At 42.1% G+C, this 23,255-nt stretch overlaps 1 protein-coding gene across 9 annotated transcripts in view; it reads right to left on the bottom strand.

Moving 5' to 3' along the window:
- Positions 1 to 23,255, bottom strand: part of R3HDM2 (R3H domain containing 2) — a 189,193-nt gene that overhangs the window by 70,597 nt on the left and 95,341 nt on the right. For 7 of the 9 annotated variants that reach the window (XM_073576836.1, XM_073576838.1, XM_073576831.1 and 4 more), the window contains 12 exons: positions 20,457 to 20,498; positions 18,558 to 18,644; positions 17,350 to 17,467; positions 16,268 to 16,346; positions 13,060 to 13,119; positions 12,179 to 12,319; positions 7,356 to 7,464; positions 5,834 to 5,929; positions 5,134 to 5,165; positions 4,211 to 4,264; positions 2,336 to 2,565; positions 1,617 to 1,777 (listed from right to left, as the gene is read on the bottom strand). In XM_073576836.1, coding sequence (XP_073432937.1) covers positions 1,617 to 1,777; positions 2,336 to 2,565; positions 4,211 to 4,264; positions 5,134 to 5,165; positions 5,834 to 5,929; positions 7,356 to 7,464; positions 12,179 to 12,319; positions 13,060 to 13,119; positions 16,268 to 16,346; positions 17,350 to 17,467; positions 18,558 to 18,644; positions 20,457 to 20,498 — 1,209 coding nt within the window. The remainder of the gene's footprint in view (positions 1 to 1,616; positions 1,778 to 2,335; positions 2,566 to 4,210; positions 4,265 to 5,133; positions 5,166 to 5,833; positions 5,930 to 7,355; positions 7,465 to 12,178; positions 12,320 to 13,059; positions 13,120 to 16,267; positions 16,347 to 17,349; positions 17,468 to 18,557; positions 18,645 to 20,456; positions 20,499 to 23,255) is intronic. The other 2 variants (XM_073576835.1, XM_073576837.1) reach the window with 1 other exon arrangement.

Here is a 23,255-nt window from a genome sequence, read left to right as displayed (position 1 = left end):
CACACATATTGTCCAAATTAGTGGACATGCATTTATGTTTTTAACACATGAGGATTTTCCTCATTAATGCAAGTTTATGGGGAAAAATCCGCACGTGTACTAGCAAGAGAAATTGTCATGCTGCGGATCTGAAAGATGCGCCGCATGTCCGTATCTGCAGGTGATCCGCAGGTGCACATAGACACACAGTGGATATGGGATATCTAAAAATCCCATCCACTATGCTGTAACGTCCAGCCGCTGTGCTTTTGACACTGCATAAGTACGTAGCGTGAAAACCGCAGCAAATCCAGAATGTGTTAGACTGGGTGCCCACGATCCTGAACTAGCAGCGCTTTGGACAAAGAGTACGTTAGCTGCGTCCAAAGCGCTGCCATCTATTGAACGCAGGTAAATCTGCATGTGTCCACTGAACCGTGCGGACATACTGCATCGCATACATTCTTGATTCATCTTGCAGAGAAGCTGGAAATTGACATGCTATTGTCGGGAAAGACGCGCCACATGTCAGTCTCCACTGGTGATCCGCAGAAGCATAATGAGCATGGGATTACTTGAAATCCCATCCACTATGCCATCGCAGATGGCCGCCGTGGGTTTGACGCTCCACAAATATGCAGCGTCAAACCCGCAGCAGTTTCTGATCATGGGCACATACCCTAATTCTCACATCCCCCTGTACAGCTTCCAGCATAACCCTTCCTCTTACCAGAGTCTATGGCCCCAATTTATAAAATCTGGCATTGTTGACACTAGTCTTGATGATGGGGTGTGTTTGTGTAAGAGGCATCCGATTCATTAAGTGGTGCACACCAAAATTCATGAATCTAACAGGTCTTAAAAGTGGTGTGAGCCTTGCCACAAATCTTACCCCAGTCAAAGACTGGAGTAAGATCTGTGGCATAAGGTATGGCACAGGTTGTCATGAATTCTATGAGTGTGTCTTCCCACATCACGTCCAAACACCTCCTGTTTTGTCAGAGGCGTCCGAAAATGACATGAATTTGCGTAATCTCACATTTTCAATGTAAACAGTGATGAAATGGGGCCTGTACGCGCTATGTGACTGATGAAGGGGGACGGGTCATATCATGTTACCCTGTGCACTAAACAGATCATCTGCTGACTCAGTGACTGACAAGTTAACTCGTGAGCTGGCACAGGTAGAAGCAGCGTAGGATTTCTTACACCTTTATGAGGTGTTACTTTGGCCAGACTTTTGGTCTCATACATTATAAAACATTATGCTATGGCATGCATGAATGTAAAGCACTATGGAGCACTTCTACATTATGTCTAAAGTCCATTTAATATAAATATATACACACAATTTTGTTATATTTCTTATATTTTACAGACATTAGATACAAATGTGGAAATACCCCATAGTACTTTTTGCGTTTGTCAAAAGTGGAATATTTCTCCAGGCAGTGAAAGAGTTACAACCAATGACCGTATGATAGAACAGAGAAGGTGGACAGTATAAGGAATGATCAGCCACGGGTAAATAAAGCTAGAAATCCAATATTAGATTTAACACAAAAGGTGAGAAAACCCTGAGAGCCAGAAGTTCCACAAAGTGAGTGAGGTAGCGGCTGACACACGGCGCTGCTCACCTGTGACAGTAAGTGGTTACTCATGGACTGTTGCTGCGGAGCGGGTGGCAGTGGCTGGTGAGGGTGGGGATGTTGCTGTGCAGTGCAATTTATGATGCTTCGAGTAGACTGCTGAGCAGAGGAGGCTTGGTTGCATACTTCTGGAGTACCTAATGGCAAACCTGGGGAAAAAAAAAAAAACAAGCCATGCATCTGTCACAGCAATATTTATTCAAGGGGGAGAGAAAAAAAAAAAATAAATAAAAGAGAAAGCGCAATATAGCAGTAAAGCATAGGTAACACAATGGTAGCTCTCAAATACATTTATAGCAAACTTTAAACCAAATCCCTAGACAGATTTGCTCATTGCTGTTTCTATGGTAACGACCACAAAATAAGGACACGAGAAACTGGGTAATGATGTATTCACACAATTCCTTTCTCATAAGAAAAGGGAAGGAAGAACCAAATTTAAAATAAATAATGTTGGTCCATCCTGAAGTTCCCAATCAGGTCACAGTACACCCCACTGTGTGTAGGCGGGCACCGCCAGCTATAGAAACTATTAACACCTGATCCGGCATATGTTCTCCTCTGCATTATATCCACAAGTGCCAGGGCAAGTGAGGGTGTCGCGACTCAATCAGCGTGATATACGCCTCGGACGCTGTTTGGGTCGGGAGACCTGCGGTCAGTCCGGGAATTGCGGCTGTGAAACATGTGCGATTTTGATAACGTACCTGGTCGGCCAGTGCGGTTGGTCGTGCTTTTGTTACTGCCAATGCTGTCTCCTCTGGTCAGGATAGAGATTCCACTGAAGCTGCTGGCTTTGGTAACTGGAGGGCGCATATTGCGACAGGAGCCATCAGAGTCGGTGCTGCTCCATGGTCTTGGATCCAGGGACTTTAGTTCACTTTCAGTGCTGCTCTGACGGCTGCCCGAGCCACGATTCAGCAGGTCTCGGCTGCCTCTACAGGGGAAGCACGCGCTTGTTTCAGTTCATTATTCTCATTATTCAAGTGCATAACGCGGATTGTCAGAATACATTGATCAGATCCTCCGTCACCTCCAATGTCCTCTTGTGAAGATGGGCCTGCACATTAGGTGATTGTCAGCTCCCTGGTAGACCAAATCAACCATCTAATGTGCACGGAGTAGATGGAAATATTGAAGTATGAAAGAACTGGGCATGTGGGATTTCATCACACACAATCACTTGTTTGCAAAATGGCAACAGAGATGCCTGGCAGCGGCCTACCCAACTCTCCATATTAAAGGGAACCTGTCACCAGGTTTTAGCTACCTCATCTGAGAGTAGCTTGATGAAGGGACAGAGATCGATTCCAGCTATGTATCACTTACTGGACTGCTTGTTGAAGTTTAGATAACATCCCTGTTTTATCTGCTGCAGATCTAGCAGTTCTCTGAATACTGAGCTCTGTATAACTCCGCCCACACCACTGATTGGTAACTTTCTGTGTACACTGTGCATAGGCAAAAAGCTGTCAGTAGTATGGGTGGGCACAGAGCTCAGGAAAATGGAGGACCACATGGCAGCACTCTTACTGGTTCTTTAGCGATTACTTCCTGCTGAAAAAACAGTGATTTTATCATAACCGCTGCAGGTAGCTCAGTCATACATCACTGGAGTCAGTGTCTCTGTCTCTACATTATTGTGCTCTCAGATTTGGTGACAGATTCCAAGCACACAGAGCTGAGCAGGCGTGAAAGTGGGAGAAAGGAATAGATGTGAGCTAAATGCACTCCTTCAGGAGGCTTCCTGCAACTCAGGGGGTCTGCAATGTGTCTAGTGCTTAAAACTTTCAGCAATTCTTCTCTTAACTCTGCCGCCCCATAGCTTTAATGCATATAACCTAGAGTGTGAATTCCACACGTTATGAAAACAAATCTAGGTTACTCTATCCATCCTATATATGAATGAGATGCATGAAAAAACTGTCCTACAACTCAACAGTCACAGATGACAGTTTAAGAGCGTCTATGGGAGCGTGAGTTTATAGGAAAAGCTCCCCTCTTGGTTGACTTGAGCTAGGTATCTACAGCTTTTTAGGATTTGCACCACAAGTCAAAAGAGGTTTAACATCAGCAAAAAAGAAGTGAAACGCACATCAATAACTGAACATGCAACTCTGATAGCCCAATACATGATGAACTAGAAGGTGGACATTCATGACAACTTGAAACTTGGAAGTCAGTCCGGGGTCCATCTCCAAAACAATGACAAGAACTAGAAATAATTGGAAACTTTACCTAGAAAGACAATCAAACACGAGCAGGAAAATCTTACGGCGATCACACGGTTATAGATGCATCATGCCCTACCTGTATGGACACAACAGCGGCACAATGGCTGCACAGGGCTCCAAACCAGACAGAACATTGCATTGCACAAGAAAACAAAAAAAATGATGTAGCAGCCATGAAAACCAGTCTTCTGATGGAAATAAATTACAGGGCAACCTACCCACATTGCAGAACAGGACGATTGCAACACACTACATGTCAAGAAGACCCTCACAAGCAGCCATGCGAGGAAGATGTGGGCACCAGTGACCTGGACATAGAATATTTATAGTACACAACATAGAAGGTACCTAAACAATTGTCTCCTTTTGTGAGAGAGAGTGGAAAAGCCTTCGCGGTAGAGTCTGTAGGTTATATTAAGAGGGAGGGAAAAATAGTATTGAGTTTGGCATTTTAAGGTGGCACTGCATGTAAGAGAAAATGGAAGTACAGCGGATGTACAGGGGTTTCAGCCTGTCTATCACTTCATGATCACTGGGGGTGTCTAGCCTCTGGTACCCTACTGAGCCTCAGAACACAAGTAGTACAGCTGGTGCAGTGATGCTCCTCCTTTTCATGGCTGTTCTTGCACAGCGGCCTGTGGTTTTAGAGGGATCTGCAGTGGGGCTCCATTCAAGTCAATCCAGAGTCAAGTGATCCAGTTTCAGGTGCATTCACAGCTGGGGCACCACAGTCAAGGGACAAATCACAACAATAAGCATTATAGTCTCAGGCTCTGCGGGACTAAGGTTGGGTTCAGACAGTCATATTTCTCAAACCTACAGCCTCATAGGTATATGTGAGGTTGTACTTTCAAGTATAGGCATTGTGGTCTGTACGTGAACATGAAATATGGCTGTCTGGACCATACCTTGAACTGGTCCGATCCCCACTGATATCCTAGGGAATGACATCAGTCACCTTACAAGTGAAAACCACAACTAAAACTGCAGCATTTTGTGGCTTCAGTTGTAAAGAATTCGTATCATTCGCCACTAAAAAGTTTGAGCTTAAATGCATCCATCAGCCTACGGAAAAACTCCAGGATTGGTACCAGCGAAACCTCAAGTATAGACGTCAGATATTCTTCACATTCGGCTGTGCCCCAGTGCAATGTTATGTAGGCATTACCTGGTTCCATGCTATACACACACACACACACACAAATAATAGCCATGATCGGTGAATGTCGTTAGTAGCTCACTATAGACCAGTTAGATTTTACACGACTTACCTGTTATCAGGAATATGACCATTTTGGGCAGACTAAAAAATAAAAAACAAACAGTACGATCAGATACTATTAGAGCTTACACTGTTCCCATACCACAACTATGGTGTTTAAAGGGGTTGCACCCTGTTAGTAAATGTATGTTCCCAGCTGCAGGCTATTATAAAGACACAATCCGTGCTGTACTACTTTTCCTTGGGTCCACCTGCGAGTCCTCACCACTGCTCCCAGTGTTTGGCACTGGCTGTGACAGCCAATCGGTGTACTGCGACGTTCCATTTATACTGCCAAAGTCGCTGCGCTCACAGACTGGCCATCGCGTGGTCAACATAATGCTTGTGCCACAGCCAACACCAGGCACCGGGGCAGCAGCAGAGACTCGCTGGTAGACCCAGTGAGTGCGTGTATAGAAACGGTTTGTTTCTTGATATCCTGGAGCTGGGGACATTCAATTTATTGAAAGAGAACAACCCCTTTGTGATATGCAAGTATTACTGAGTAGGGCCCCAATTTACCAAATTGGCACTGCAGTCTCCAATTCTGCCTACACAGACGGCATAACAGAACACGAAACAAGTAGGTCTATATATGGTTTTAACTTTGTACAAATAACACATTTCAAAGCCAATGCAGATGATAGATTGTCTCCATTAGAAGTGAAGAAGGCAAAAGGAATAAAATGGGCGGAAGAAAAACCATTTACCTCTCTTGCAAAAATCCTTTCCCGTACTCGTTGATATTCTTCTTCTCTCTCCTCTATGGATTTGCTCCGTCTCCCATCTTGCAAGGGAACTCTGATCTATAAAATATGAAAATAAAAACAGGAACAGTGGAAGTAACTAGAAAAAGAAAAAAAAAAACAGTAAGTTCCAGAATCCGTTTTAGAGGGTGGAAAAATAGGTAATTGCCCAAGGACCTCATGGCAAAGCCTCTCCTATCGAAAAGGAAACAACCTAAGAGTGGAGAAGAAAAATGATCAGCTTCATATATCTTGTAGATGCAAATCCCATCATGGAAACTTGCAACTATATCAAGGATAGGGCCCTATCCTGTGAAGAGATGTGCATCCGTAGCCACCTCTCCATTCCTACAGGCTACAAGATGGGTGTCAGTGGAGTCTTGTACTTGAGAGAAGTGTGGTGGTTCAGAGATGGGACTTGCATTGGGGAGTCAGTTATGGAATAAGATTAGTGATAAGCGAACGTGCTTGGATAAGGTGTATCTCAACACACTTGTGTGCTAATAGAGTATCTTCAGCGTGCTCTTCATCTGTCCACACTGCCAAAAGTACCAATACCTGGTTTAAAAACAACAGTATCACTGTTCTTGATTGGCCAGCCAACTCGCCTGATCTTAACCCCATAGAGAATCTATGGGGTATTGTCAAGAGGAAGATGAGACACCAGACCCAACAATGCAGATGAGCTGAAGGCTGCTATCAAAGCAACCTGGGCTTCCATAACCCCTCAGCAGTGCCACAGGCTGATCGCCTCCATGCCACGCTGCATTGATGCAGTAATTGATGCAAAAGGAGCCCCAACCAAGTATTGAGTGCATTTACTGAACATACATTTCAGTAGGCCAGCATTTCAGATTTTAAAATCATTTTCTATCTGGTGATATAAAGTATTCTAATATACTGAGACAATGACTTTTGGGTTTTCTTTGGCTGTAAGCCACAATCAACATTAACAGAAACAAACACTTGAAATAGATCACTGTTTGTAATGACTCTATATAATTAATGAGTTTCACTTTTTGTATTGAAGAACTGAAATAAATTAACTTTTTGATGATATTCTAATTTTGTGAGAAGCACTTGTGTATCCCTGTGCAACAGCCACAACATATGCATGGATAGCATGTTTGTTAGGCAATCCATGCATGTGTTGCGGCTGTCGAACAGCCACAAGACATGCAACTGCGGCGACTTAACATAGAATATCTTTGGCGTGCTTGAATACTATCCGCACACGAGCACATTCGCTCATCACTACATAGGTTATACACATGCTGTACATGTATATGTATGAATCAATGGTAGGACAACACAATAAACACCCACAAAGATTTTTCTCCTCTTCCATAGCCAAATTAAAAATGTATATAATTAAGGGACATGGCCAGTACAGTGTTTAGTTACAGATGTGAACACACTAACAGGACGTGAAGACAGGCATTAATGCCGATAATACACAAATTATCATTAACAAAATCCGCTCTACCTGATTATCATCACGGTCCATACTGGCATCATCTCGCTTTAGGATGAACCTTTGTTGAAATTCGCAGCTCTTTTCATCTTTGATGTGCTCTGAGAATCTTTGTTCAGGTCTGATAAACCAAGAAAAATTCATATAACTATGTCTGCGATCACATGTAAAGGAGCCCTTTATACCCTAAGCCAGCACAGGAGTGAAGCATTTCCAACGTAGACTTGCTTACTTCAACCACGTGCCCAATGACTGGAATACCTGTAGTGTTCCTCTCCCCATTTTACTTTTAACACTCTGCTGATCCCAAGATGTCCAGAACCAGGCTGCCGATCTACAATCTCAATGAAGAGGTGGTCTCGTATTTGCACTATGGCTTCCCTCCATGTCTATGGGACGAACCGGAATAAATGGCCATAGGCCAACCACTGATTAACAATATACCCTGTTACTTTGTGCATTCAGCTGCCATCGGCAAATCTGCATGATGAATACCATCACATGCTGAATAAAAAAAAAAGCCATTTTTTATTCAGTATGTAATGGTATTCATTATGTTAACTAGGGGGCAGGTCAGTGAGGGGTCAGTGACCTGTCAGCAGTCTGCACTATGAAAACCTAATCAGAGCACCACATATATGAACTCTGCCTTAGGACACGGGCATATCATTAACACAAAATTGAAAATAATGATTAAGAAACAGCCACAAGACGGATTTCATCAACCAAGGTATCATTTTAATCAGTATAACTGTGCCGACCTGACACTGTGTGTAGGTTACTATGGATAACCCTGCTGACTGGTTCACTTTAAGCAAGCCCCTTGGAAGCACTAAACATTAGAATGGGTTTTAATACTGCGACGCGCCACTTTCTGGGCAATGCTGCAGCGAGGACTAGTCACGGTTTCCTTGCTGAAAGTACATACTGTTTGCTTTTATGTCCTACCTGCATGAAGCAATGTTGGGTGGGATATCAATCAAAGCTGTGTGGACACCAGGGCTGTGGAGTCGGAGTCGTGGAGTCAGAGTTAGTTTTGGTTGGAGTCGGAGTCGGTAGAAATGTACCGACTCCGACTCCAGCTTTAAAAAAAATGTATTAATATTTCATAATTGAACTTTCATATGAATTTTATAAATGTTACTCAAATGTATATGTTCTATCAAACTATGAACAACAGTGATAAGCAGTTCTGCTGGAGATAGAGACATTTCTTACTTCTTGTGTGTCACTGTTCTCCACTGCCCTTATCTAATCTTATACTTGGTTAACCTCATGCTGCCCCAACCCCCCTACTTACAATGTATGAAACTGAAAGTGAAAATGTGTTGCAAATTCTTAGTAGTAAAGCTCCTCCTCTAGACTAGATGATACTAGGTGTGTGTCTTCCAAGCATCTCACAGCTGCCTGCTACTCAGAAGAGGAAGACTGTAAGAAGTATTATCCTTTCAACAAACTTTGCATCAGTTAACTGTGAGTACATGAGGAATAATAACAGTATTACTGACCACTATATCAGTTGTACGACCTGGCAATAATTTTGTACAATTGTTTTTAGGAAAAACAATTGTCATTTGGATTGTGAATGCAGAATTAAAAACCTGAGAATGTCAAAGAAGCTTCACATTAAATCAGCTGTATTTGAACATTTCACCATCACTCAAGATAGAAAACATTGTCTGTCAGTGTATGACAAATGATCCAGACGAAAACAAATGCTGTGAAGCCAAGATGAGTGCATATTCAGGCAAAGATAAAAATGCTCCTACCAGAGCTTCTAATCTAAAGAGACATTTACAGTGCTTTCATCCAGAAGTACTGAAAGCAGTGGATGAGAAAGACTGCATCCAAACCAATGAACCAGTGCCCAGCTCTTCCAGCCAAACAAAGGAGCAGAGAACTTTGCAGCCATCAGTTGCAAGATATTTTGTCAGTGACAAAGTTACTGTGACAATGACAGTAGATACATTTAAAAAACAGATCATAGAGCTTGTTGTAAAGGATAGTGTGCCTATTTCATTATTTTAACGACCAGCTTTTATGTGTCTGAATGGGGAAATGGCCCGCAAGCTTGGTGTTTCTCTGGAGAGAGAGAGTATTAGAAAATTAGTAATCGAAGAAGCTTTTAAACAAAAGGAAGAACTTAAAAAAAAAACTCTCAAGGGACGCTTTCTGTTTCTTAAAATGGATGCCTGCACACGTCACAGAGTGAACTATTTTGCCATCAATGTTCGATTTGTTTGTGACAAAAATGAAATAGTTACCAAGACATTGGCAGTAAAAGACACCAAAGCTCATCACACCAGTGAGTTTCTCCAGGTCTTGGTGGAAAAGGTTCTGCAAGACTATGAACTTAAAAAAGAGCAAGTTCTTTCTGTCGTAACTGACAATGCTTCAAATATGATAAGTACTATTAAGCTAATGAATGAGAGTAATGATGGTGACCAGCAGCTAGAAGAACATTCTGGGTCCACAGACACAGAAATGTTTGAAATAGAGGAACACAGTATTGTAACTGAGGAGCAAACTGAAGTTGCTTCAGATGAACAGCAACATGATAGTTTAGATGATCTTGTTGAAACTGTGTCAATATGTTCTTTCATTCATCACATGCGCTGTGTTGTGCATACGCTACAGCTGGCTATAAGAGACAGTCTGCAAGAAGGACATGCTGCTGCACTGATTGGCAAGGTGAGAAAATTGGCTACTGTTGCCAGAACCCCTAAAGTTGACTCAATTTTGAAGAGACGTGCTGGAAAAGGGGCAATTATTGATCAAGCCACACGATGGGGCAGTACTTACTTAATGATTCAGCGCTTGGTTGAACTGAAAACCTTTCTTGTAGACATGGCTAACCCTCAACTGACGCTAAATGAAAGTCAGTGGAATCAGGTGACTGAGCTGGAAAAATTGCTAGAGCACCCATTTACAGTGACTAAAAAATTACAAGCAGAGGACTTAACTCCAGGTATTTTCTTAAAGGAGTGGAAGAACCTGATGTTTCGCCTGTCCCAAAGAGGAGGGTTAATTGCAAGTGGCATTGCTACATCAATGAAACGGAGAGAGGAGCTACTATTACAAAATAACATTCTTTTGGCAGCTGTTTATGTAGACCCAATGCATCGGATTCTTCTAGATGATCAATAGCTAAGTAAAGGAAAAGAAGCTCTGTTTGAAATAGCAGTAAGGATGAAAGGGTTGCAGAACAGTCAGGAGGAACAAGAAGAATTTGGTCGTCCTGCCACATCTTCACCCTCATCATCAACTGATGAAGAATTTAATTTCGAAAAATATTTGGATCACAAGGACCGTGCAAAGCGTTCCCGCATAAAAGAAGAGTCATCCCCATCAAGCAACACAGCCAGTACATTTCAGCAGAATTTTTCATGTGCACTAAAAGAAATTGAGAAATTTGACCGTTCATCAAAAATAACAGTGCAACAAGCGATTCCTCTGTATCCTGACATTGTCAGAGATGTTGCCCGAGTGGTTACTGCTTTGCCACCAACACAAGTTAGTGTAGAGACTCTGCTCTCAAAATAATTAGATCAGATTTGAGGGCATCCATGAAGGAGGATCTGACAGAGGCAATACTTTTTCTGATGACAAATTTATAGATTTCTTCTTAGTAACTGCATAAAAGTGTTTATTGCATATTTACATACAGTTTAGAAAAGTTTATAAAAGTTATTTGCTATATTCTAATTGTATTCTAATAAATGTAGTTTTTGCTCTAAGTGGTCTGATTACTTATATGATGGTGAGAAACTGAATAAGCACGATGTTTAATATTTTACAACAGTAAATTTGTTGTTATGAATTGGCCATTTATGAAGGAGTCGGAGTCGGAGCCGGAGTCGGAGTCTGAGCCGGAGTCGGAGTCGGAGCCTGATAAAATCCAGGAGTCGCAACTGTGGCTTACCGACTCCACAGCCCTGGTGGACACACTAGCAACGAGGAGACGACAGTGAGTGAAAAGCCAATTATTCATGGTCTGACTCTAGCACGGTATGTCAATGGACTAGCAATCACCGACAAAGAGCTTGCTCATTGGGAGCAATGATTCTTAAGCCAACTTAATAATCAATGCTGATCGGCAGCGCATTGTCCCGTGTGAATAGGTGATGTGCTACCAACCACGTAATATTATGTGGGCACAAAATGATTGGATTAAGGATTGTTCTGTGGCCATAGATTGTTTGCTGGCTTGTCTAAACAGGTGGGAGTCCAACATTGGTGGTCATTTAACTACTGTGGTTGGCACACGGAAATGTGCCCTAATCCTTGCGGCTGGTGACTGGAAGGAACAGCAGGTCATTAATAATCTAGTCGGCAGCCTTTCTACCCATCTTCTGCTTTTCTACATATTGTGGCGGTCATATTCAAATGATCACAGTGAAACGTGATCGTCAAGGATGAAAATCTAGAAATTGTCATCCTGAAAAATAATTAGAAACCACATTCTAGTTATAGGCCTTGATTCATCATGGCCTTGTCCATTTGTCTTCAAGTTTTGGGCCCTTTTCTTTGCACCCAATTCATTATTCTATTTGCACCTTTTTTGAATTCCACTTTACGTGCTCGCTTGTGTTTTTTTGTGCGTTTTTCCTGCCTTGTTGGTAGAGTTCAGCATTTCCAGATGTTTTCATTTTATTCATCAATTACAACTTTTGGCGAAATTTGGCACGTCTCTGCTCATTTTTTTACTTTGCGGAAAATTCATGAACCGTATGTGCCAGTTTGAAGAATTTAGCACAGAAAATGGCAACGAATTCCACAAAGCAAAAAAACAGCAAATAATGAATTGGGGACATAGCGTGCAGTGGGTGACTTACATTCGTGTGTTACCGGTTTTGTTAATGATTACAGCTTTGCCCGTTTGGTCTACGTTATGATCCATGCCAAAATAGGCAGCAGCACGGTGCAAAAGCATCCTGTGATATGAGGTCATTTGTGGAAACTTCTTAAATTGATTGCTGAAGAAAGAAAAGAAACACAGGCAAGATTTAATACTGAAGGATTAGAGCGCAATTCAACCCTATGGATAAATACAGGCTGTGCAACCTAATACACTTTGATCATTTGTTCACATAATGCCCACTCCGCCACCAACTTTGGTTTCCCCTTAGAAATTAGCAAAATGTGGAAACTGGGCCAAAATTCTTTTTACAAGACTATACAGTCCTAACGTAAGGCAATGGTGGCAACGTTTGTATGCATTAAACCCTACAATTGAATATTTCAGTGACCGCCGATGGAGAGGCACTTTTGAGATGAGAACACTTGCGCTGCTCTGATAATTATATTAAATATAACATTAAATAGAAGGTTTTCTTTGACATTTGTAACATTATTAGAATGTGCCCTACCCCTTTAAGTGTCTATTCTAGGTAATGGCCCCCTAAAAAAGAAGCAACCTAATTTCTAAGCATAAAATGCTTTGGCGCCTCAACAAAAACCATCGCATCTGTGTACTGGATCAATCTAGGGGAAATGTATTTACATGCTCCACTTAAACAACCTCATTGGGAAGCATCACACCAAGACAAAATATCTATACTTTGATGTTTCTTTCTAAATAGGTCAGGAAATAAAAATACACCAACCTCTGGGATTAGCACTACAACACATGCTGAATAGATGCGGGCCGCAGCATGCTGATTTACATAAGGATTCTCACCATCTACATGGCGAGGAGGATCCGGCTGGCACTTACCTATTGTCATTAATAAATTCAAGGATTTCTTGTTCTAATTTTAGCAGCATCATTCTGTCCCTAGGGAAAGTAAACTTTGGATTAGTAATTTACAACAACATCTCTATAGCTGTTAATAAACAGAAATGGCCAACACATAAAAGCAGAAAACGTGCAAAAAATACTAGTGTCACAAATCGAATCTTACACCCCAGAGGAGACTACAGGGCGGCACCATATACGAGACCTCAGCTGCTTCTATTCTATGGGGAGAATTTATTATTACCACAAGGCAAATTGTTTGTGTGCACTTTGACATTTTGCACCACTGGAGAGCGCTTGTATATTTATTATGCTTTGCTTACATCATCATCACTGTCCCCATTGGGGCTCACAATCTAACTTCCCCATCAGTAGCTCTTTGATATGTGGACAAAAAGCCACACACAGGAAAAACATACAAACTCTTTTAGGATGTTGTCCTTGGTGGGATTTGAACCCAGGACCCCATTGCTACAAAGCAAAAGTAGTAACCACTGAGTCACCATTTGCCAAGAAAACTGTACTTCATATATGCAGGAAAGGTTTGGTATATTAGTGCACACACCACAAATATGTGCCACATCTACTAAGGCGGTGGACAACCCTAAATGAATATAGCACACCTTCCATCTGCACGCTTTGGTTTCAAGACTGACATATGAAACACCAAGCCTTCAGAAATTCACCCTGTATGCACTGGACATCTTGGAGAGGCCCTTTTCTATTAGCCATAGCAGAGTTGCCCCACTATAAGCATTAACCAAAGTCAATGTGCACTTTTTAACCAGTACAAGACTAATACTGGCTGTTTTGCCCAGGCCAGGCTCATCAATCTTTTTCTTTTAATTCCATGTGAGAAGCAACTAGTATTGCAGATCTGGCCGTATTTCCTGCACGTTACCCTCTGCCAGAAACACTTAGAAATCAAATTCCTAAGACATATCTGTATTGTGTCCCTAATATATTACACTGCTTTTGCCTATATGTATGCCCTTTTATTATTCCATCTTTTGCACCCCTTTTAAGCACTGTACTCTTTGTATATTAAATTAAAAATTGAAGAAGGTTGTCCCATGTCTGAAAGATCGACAGAATGAGTCATTTTTAGCCCAGTTAAAAATGGAGCTGCAGTGTGCACTCCCAGCTAACAAAAATATTACAGCTCCTGGAATTATTTTTTTGTATTTTCTCCTCTGTGTTATGGAGTTATTAGTTTTGGAAAACTCAGGTTATAATTTATGATTTTTCAATGGTTGTGCCTAAGTTTTACCCTGCGTAATGTTGACCAATGATAAGCAGGCAGCAACATACAGGATAACAAAGGACACACCTCCATGCCTAAAGTGTGAGACATGCAATAACAGACATTTTTATTTCACTGATCTCACTGCAGAACTGTGTGTAACTACAAAGTGCTGGGTGTAGAGCCGAGATTGTCAACACTTTCATCTCACGGAAGCTAATGTGGGAGAAAATACACTGGAGGTAGAGCTGAGCTTTGTTTCATTACAAACACTTCTTGCAGCTCTCCTCTCACAGTGCTGTCCAGCTCTGTTGTATCCCCTACCCACCCCAGCTGAAGAAATGTTAGCAATCACATTCCTCCTTGCTGTACTGCCTGTCCTCCCACACTGGTTGTTGTGAAATTAAGGCTGATAGGTGTTCATAATTTGTGCACTCTGTAATCATATGCCGTCCTGCTCCGTACATGATGTACTCTCTTACAGCTCTGCAGGGAGACCAGTTAGAAGTTCAAACTGTCTGTTATTACATCTCTCACATTGAGAAACTTGCTCTAAGCTATTGTAGAGACATCTTTTTTCTCCTACATGTTGCTAAAGTGTTCCCATGGGTCAATGTCATGTAGGGGGAAGATATACATGCCCCCAGAGAAAAATCTCTGCTAATGCCCCCTGCCCCCTTGGACTTAAAAGGAATCTGTCACATTTCACCTATCTAACCTATTAATATGGGCATACATGTTATAGACTGCGGAAAAAAGTTCTACCTGTATGTCCAACATCAGATGCGTTGCTGTTGATGAATCATCTTTATCACTTTCTATAAATGACCTCTTCCAGGTTATGGGGAGGACGCTGTCTGCAAGATGAGCTCTGCCTCCAGAGCTTATTTTAAATGAAAGGGGGAATTACCAGTGTGATATCTAATCGATACCAGTGTGATGGCCACTATCTGCTCTCCTGATCTCCCTGCAGAGCTGTGTGTCGTTATAACCGACACATCATAGATACCAGTGTGATGTGTAATGGTGAGCAGTGGAATGGCCACTCTCTGCTCTCCTGATCTCGATGCAGAGTTGTGTGTTATTATACCTGACACATCTGCAGGTTCCTCTCAGCTTCAGCTTCCATCTCACAGGCAGACAGAACTGCAATATTGTCACAATTCAGCAGAGCTCAGGGCATTGAGAAAAAATTATTTTATAAGCTAATAAAACCACAGTGGAGAGTCAAAAATAAAAAATAGTAAATTCAAATTGTACTAAGCTCTGCAGCCACTATTCCATGAAGTGGCCAGTATATCAGGCCAACATTGGCGAAAGATCCTCTTTAAACAATAGGTAGTGTTTTCATGACACATTCCCTCTAGTTGACACTCAACATTTTGCAAATCGAAGTGTAGCTGAACTCTTGAACAAGTTTTCAAACATGCCTTCGGGCGTTACAGAAAAACATGCTTTGCACATTTCATCCAAAAGAACAGTTGCTATAACCACCACCAGTGCGCTAATAATAAATGATCCACCTGTAAAACTGGGAGAACAGCCACAAAACGTGCTATTTGTGAGGACTAGTGACAGAGAAACATTAGGATCACAAAGTACAAGATAGCTAGACGCAGGAAAATTACAACAGGATTGTAGCAGACGCAATCTGAGTATGTCCACTTAGGATATAGAGGCTCCTCTCCATTATGTGACCATCCATCTATCTCACACACAGAAAACAAAAACTGGCGCCACTGCCCCAGGATATGTCACCGAAATAGAACTATGAAGCTGCTTTCATAGAGATCTGATGCGTAGCGGCCACAATGATCCTCAAAATCTAGGACTATTTTTCTTTAAAAAAAAAAAAAGGCTTCTGCAATTTATCTATGACAGCACTAAGTGTAGAAGTAAAAAAAAAAAAAAAAAAAAAAAAAAAATCAGAAAAATAATAAATACCTTGGGTTATTCTTCAGTGTGTTCACTAAAAATTCATGTACATCTATTCCAGTAGAGTCTGTGTACTCTTGGCTAGAATCTGCAAGAAGAAAAAGAAAATCATTATGGAAAAAGACCCTTTGGGAACCAAGTCACATCATAAAATATTGCAGCAGATTTACTAGTCCAGTTCACTATTCGGACAGTACAAATGTGGACTAGATAGTCTGAAAATGCAACATCATGCTGGAGGAGACATTTGCTGCATCTTTTCAGACCTTTTCCTAACTTTGCTACATTGAGAGAAGTGTAAGGCCTGTTTCACACTTCCGTTTTTGTGTCCGCCAAACGGATCCGTTTCCGTTTTTTTTGACGGATCCGCGGTAACCGTAATGGAAGTCTATGGGACAAAAAAAAACGGATCCTGCAAAAAATGGCGGATCCGTTTTTTTACGGAAAACAACGGATTTTGACGGATTTGAAAAAACGGAAGTGTGAAACAGGCCTAAGAGAAATCTGTCAGCGCTTGACTGCAGGTCCGTACATTGCATGTGAGCTCTGAAAAGTCGCACAACGACAGCGCAACTCAGTGAGTGGAGCCAAAATGTCCTAATTTTTGTGCAAGGGAGGTGCGTCAGGCATGAGACACCACAGTGCATCTAACGCATGACAAGTGGTGGCATTTCCTACACCAAAAATCTCACACCAGATTTCTGGTGTAGCGCAAGGAGGCGCACGTCTTGATGAATTAGGGCCGGTGTCCTGATTTCATATCCGGCCTAGAATACCAATACCAATTTAAACCCCCTTTCACATGTATTTTTGAAACAATTAGGACTCATCTCAAGTATTAGAAGAGATGCAGGTTGCATTGGTTTGGACTGATGAATACTGAAGAAAATGACTGGGGTCTGAACAATTGATGCCTTAACCAACATCGATCCCTAGAATGAACGGGTTACGACAGATTTAGTTACTCCTACAAATCAAGGTATGAGGCATTGAAGGAGTGTGGAAACCCCATAAAACCAAAACCTGTCCCAGACCCTCAAATTCTTTTCCACCACATTCACAACAGCGACTTGACACAAATGCATACCAACCTCTAGACAACATTTTCTTTGGCCCCTTCTCTTTACTTTTTTCCTCCTTCTCAGACCCATCTTTGCAGGACTTCTCCTCCTTATCAGACGGGCAGCTGATATGCAACTGAATAACATCCTGCCACAGAACAAAGCTCAATTACACGGTGTACATGGCGCGCAGAGGAACAGGTAGAGCGGCGGGCATCGTTTTCGTCAATTCTTCCTCCAGAGCCCTTCACTAGTAGTATAAAAGATCCATAATTTGTTTTCTTTCAGAATTATACAGAAAAGAATCCTCATTAAGAAATTGGAGACATGTGGAATTCCATTAAAAGGTGCCATGAACAATTGGGGGAATAAACAAAACATAGTGGACTTGTGCATGACGTTTAATATCAAGAGTATTGGCTGGCCAATACCGGCTATATAAGTTCCTATCCAAACCCATCAACGCCACTTCCTTTACTCCCCATTGAAAACTCACGGAGGTCCAATGTGTATACAAGGCCTTATTTGATCAGTGTTTAAACAAGCGTGTGAAACAATGGTACCGGTGTCAGCGTTTTGGATCAGTTTATCATCAGCGTATGCTCCATGTGTCAATTTTTTACCATAAGTGTCTTTCGTGGATGGATAAAATAAATGACAAAGCTTCTCCTATGCTTTGCAATGTTCAATACATACAGCACACAATGTACACGGATTCCGTCCATGTGCTGCACATGTTTTACACAAACCCATAGATTTGAATTGGCCCTTGTCATCCGTACTGGAAAAAAATGGACAAATCTCCGTGTGTTTTAGGATGAACACAGTCTGCGTAAAGACACGGACATGTGCATAGCACCATAGCTTATAATGGGAACGTTTTCTACCCGTGAAACATAGACATCTGAGTGAGGCCTAAAGGAGAACGACGCTGCTAGATCCAAGCACTTCCAGACTGTTGCCCTCCTTCCATGTCCTGGAATCCAACTTAGTTTTTGATGAAAGATGACAGATGTAGGAATCAAACTGTACAGTAACAGTGTGAAGGTAAAATGATGTCCCACCTAAGCAACCCCCAAGGGCTTCATTCACGCAGTGTAGTAACATTTCTATGCAACAGTCTCTCAGTCTGAGAGTCCAAAGCTTTACACTGAACTATTGATGCTAAAATTACTACTATAAAAGAGTAACAGATATTAAAAGGCAGATTCAAAATGTTCATGGAGCCACAATTGTACCTGAGGTTCCAAGGGGCAATCCACAAATGGTCCAGATGACTCTTCACATACAGCTAAGCTTCTCACCAATTTTAACTTTGAGTTTGACTAAAGAGAAAAATAAAATATTCCTTGCACATAAATGACATCATAGAGTAGTTTCACAATGCTAGAAAAGGCACCCTAAGGTATTCATCATTTCTTTTGCGCCTGTTTTTTTTTGTCTAGTTTCTACGCCTTTTTCTTAGTATTTTATAGGTGCGCTCTCTTATTTGTTTTTCACTTTCCACTTTGTACGTGAAATTCAGCAATTCCAGGTGTTTGATTCCTCAACTGAGTATTTTTAAAAACCCTTAATATTTAATGTAGTTCCACTCCAATCTCCACCCCTACCCCTGTGTATTTTGGAGTATGCCAGTATTTTCGTGCAATTTGTGTGCCATTTTGCAGAAAGTGAAACTTTGCAAAAACCGTGCAAGACAGAAAAGAAACTTAAAAAAAAAGTTAATGGATTGTGCAATGCAAATTATGAAGAATTTGGCTCAAAAAACAGTATCTAATACCACAAGACTAAAAAGGAAAGTGACTTTAAAAATAATTAAAAAAAAAAAAGAGACGCAAAGGATGAATCTGGGGGTCGATAGAATTCTGTCAAGCAGACCTGTTTCTTTGGCGTACATGTGAATGGAAGCTAAATGGCCGCTCAATGCAAATCCCTTCTGTCCTGCTGTGGAGGCATATAACCATATACTACCCAGATGTAGATAGCAGATAGGTACCACACATTTGATTTTGCTCGTGGATGCCATGACCAGCAGGTTGAGTGCATGCGGAATATCCGAACAAGGACTGTCCAAACCCATAAGGATCAGAGCCGCTCCTCTCGCATACAGCCGCCCTCCGTTCTAGGTTATGGAGGGAAGCTTCCCTTCTATGACGTCCATATACCATGTCAGGAAACACAGAAGGGGCTTTTGTTATGTCTGCTGTATTTTGTGTGAAACCGTTCAACAGGTAGCTTTAGCACTGCCAGACATGCTACAAGACGTCAACTGTATGACTTGCGTATAGCAGCTCTGGTGTTAAGGGTCTCATGACTGGCAGCAAACTGTTTTTATTTAATTTTTATTGAAATATTTTCATATTCAACAAGAAACTCTTGAAAAAAAAAAAAAAAGAATAGAGATTAACAGATTACAATGAAAACAGTAAATCAGCTTTGTGTGATATAGCTACAACGTTATGGTGATATACAACTTTCATATAACGTATTTTACACATTATAAGACGCAGCGTCTTATAAACCGAATACAGCTTACCGGCTGTGGCGGAGCATGGTCACAGGAGGTAATGTCGCCACTGCAGGAGGCCGGTGGCGCAGCATCTTATAAACCGAATATAGCTTACCGGCTGTGGTGGAGCATGGTCACAGGAGGTAATGTCGCCACTGCAGGAGGCCGGTGGCAGGAGTGGGGCGATGCTGCAGGCCACATGCTGGGAGGAGGGGGTGTCCCGGCGGTGCGAGGCTGCAGACCCCGAGTTCCTTTCCCATTGATTTCCATGCAGTGGGCTTAGGGAAAATGGCTGCCTGAGGCAGCACATGCACAGATTGAGATCTCAGGAACCGAGATTTCAAGAGATCATAAGATAAAAAACTGACTTCCAATCCTACTTTTTACAGATTTTTTGGCAACTCCTTCATGTATGGTAAAACATACAACTTCTTAAATGACACCTTACGGACATGAGATTTCTGGAGATGGGATGGAGATCCTAGGCTTTAGCCTGATTGCATATTATTTTAGTCTACCTGGGAGTGAACACGCCAAACAGAACTATGAAAACGGCATAAACAGCTCTACAATGTAAGGTGTGAAAATGAAAAAAACACAAGAGGAGCAACAGCTGTGGGTGGTATACCTTGGCTCTCTTCCTGGCATGTCCGTGACTAGGATTTCGTCTCTACACCAACGGAATAAACCCGTGAGAAGAAGAGAAAAAGAAACAATAAAACCAATAAACAAAAGCAAACAGCAGCATACACATTGAAATTGCCGACATCTACATACATGGTCTAGTCATGTACAAGTAACCAGAGTAGGCCGATTTTATTATTTGAGTAAGGATACAATCAAAAATCAAACATTCAATAATATTTTAAGAATATTTCCCAAGAGGACTAAGCAGTAAGAGAACATAGGACATAAAATAAAGCATCCTCAGGCTACATTCACAATAGTGGGTCTCCATCAAACTCTGGCTACAAATGTGGCCACCACAGTCACACACAGCTCCAGGCGGACCCTACAAACTAGAACGGACTCCATTTTGTTTCCAGTTAATCAGCTGCCACTTTAACATTAAAAATAAATATAACTCTGCATTCTGAGCTATTTTCCCATTAGGCTATGTTCCCACAATGATCTTTTGGAGAGTTCCTTTCTGCACATAGTATGTAAATTAGGTCACTTGGGTTTTTCATTGTGTTTTTTGTCTTTTGTTGGTGTGTAACTATGTAAATAAAGTACTTTGTGTCTGATGCTTCTTGGTATTTGGCCTTCAGAAAACTATCATACAACTCTATTATACAGATACGTGTGGACCACATTAAGGCTGGGTTCACACGTAGCGGAGCTCTTGCGGAAATTACGGCGAGAATTCCGGAATACCATTCCGCGGGAAAATCGCATTTTAAATTCCCGCGAAAAAAACTAGCATTTTGCAAGCGTATTTAGCTTGCAGAATTGCTAGCGGTTTCCAAGCGATCTGTAGCATCGCTTGGAGAACTGATTGGCAGGTTGGTCACACTCGTCAAACATAGTGTTTGACGAGTGTGACCAACTTTTTGCTATTGAGGCCGCCTATGCGGCATCAATAGTAAAAGATAGAATGTAAAAAAATAATAATAAAAAAAATATTGTTATTCTCACCTTCCGACGTCCCGCACAGCCTTCCCGCCTCTCTCCACGCTCCCGGTCCCAGTAATCCTTTGCGACAATTACCGCGATGATGTCTGTTCTCGCGGGATCGCGACGTCTCGCGGTCATTCGCGATTACGTCGCGTGAATGACCGTGAGACTTTGCGATCCCGCAGGAACGGACGTCATCGCTTGCAAAGGCTTACTAGGACCGGAAGATGCCGGGAGCGTGGAGAGAGGCGGGAAGGCTGCGCGGGACGTCGGAAGGTGAGAATAACAATATTTTTTATTTTAAATTCTATTTTTTACAGGGATATGGTACCCAAAGCCCGGAGGACAGTCTCCTCTCCTCCGGACCGTGGGTACCATCCGCAAATGTTCTGCTTACTTTTCACATGTGTGCACAGCCACATGCGGAAAGTAAGCAGAACAATGCATTCCTATGGGTGCTGAATCGCCGCGATTCCGTGAAATTAATGAGCATGCTGCGTTTTTTTACCGCGAAGCGATTCTGCCGCGGTAAAAACCGCAGCATTAGCACAGCATTGCGGAATCCCATGGGAATGCATGGGATGCTTATTTTTCGTGGCAAAAACACGCGGAAAATACCGCCGCGGAAACGCGAAAAAAACGGTACGTGTGAACGAGGCCTTACATTTAGTGCGTTTCTGCAGTGAAAACATATATCCATATAATGGGAAAACAGGCACATAAAACGGTTTATGCCTAACAAGCAGGCAATCCCTGCAAGTGTTGTGGCTGTTAAATAGCCGTGATGCATGCAGCCGCAGGGACTCCAACATTTTAAGAGCACGCTGAAGACACTCAGCACATGAGCATGCTCAGATAACACTTTATCCAAGCACATTCCCTCATCACCAATTAGAATGTACAATGCAAGGAGATCTGTCACTGCCAGTGCATTGTGCCCCCTTTAGTCAGTCAATCAGTGATAGTACCGGGGGGAGAGTCTGACCTCCACAGACTTGATATTGATGAACTATTGTAAAGATAGGTAATCAATAGTGATTAATGAGGAGCGAGTGTGCTTGCTACTTGAGTTTTCTGAGCACGCTTACGTTTGTGTCTCCGCAGCTGCATGATTTGCGGCTGTTAGACAACCTGAACACATGCAGGGATTGCCCGTTTCTTAGGGAATTCCCACATGTATTTAGGCTGTCTAGATACTCGGAGAATACCGGAGCATGCTCAGCGTTTTACGTGAATTTTGATTTTGGTGGAACTGAGCGAATACTTTCCTTTTAAAGGAAACTCGTCATGTCACAAAACATTAACATTGCAGATAGGTGGTTAATGTGAAGGTTATTAGTGTTATTAGCTGCACGGCCTTGGCTGGCTGGAAGAAATGAACTTTATTCCTCCTGGCAGCCTCTGGCTTTCAGTCATAGAGGCGCAGCTTCAGTCAAGGCTCCGTACATAATGAGTGGTGGCTATAACTATACCCTGGCTTTGAGTGAACGCCGACTCTGCATGCCACCTGTGCCGATTCAGCTTTCAGTCAGTGCAGTCACAGCCGCCGGTCACTATGTACTGAACGATGACTGAAGCTGCGCCTCTATAACTGAAAGCCAGAGGATGCCAGGAGGAATAAAGTTAATTTCTTCCAGCCAGCCAAGGCCGTGCAGCTTTTGAACTCCATTAACCTGTAAATTAACCACATATCTGCAGGCTAATAGTGTTCTGGGGACATGACAGGTTACATTTAAGCTTCAGTACTTTGGTGACAACAGCATACATTTTGTTGTTTGTTTTTCGGCCTGAAGATTTAGTGAATGCTAAA

The sequence above is a fragment of the Dendrobates tinctorius genome, unplaced genomic scaffold (genome assembly GCF_039654945.1).
Source record: "Dendrobates tinctorius isolate UK_male_01 unplaced genomic scaffold, ASM3965494v1 ptg000051l, whole genome shotgun sequence".
Classification (NCBI taxonomy): Eukaryota; Metazoa; Chordata; class Amphibia; order Anura; family Dendrobatidae; genus Dendrobates; species Dendrobates tinctorius.
The sequence above is the reverse complement of the archived record's forward strand: the minus strand, read 5'-3'. Positions and strand labels throughout refer to the sequence as shown.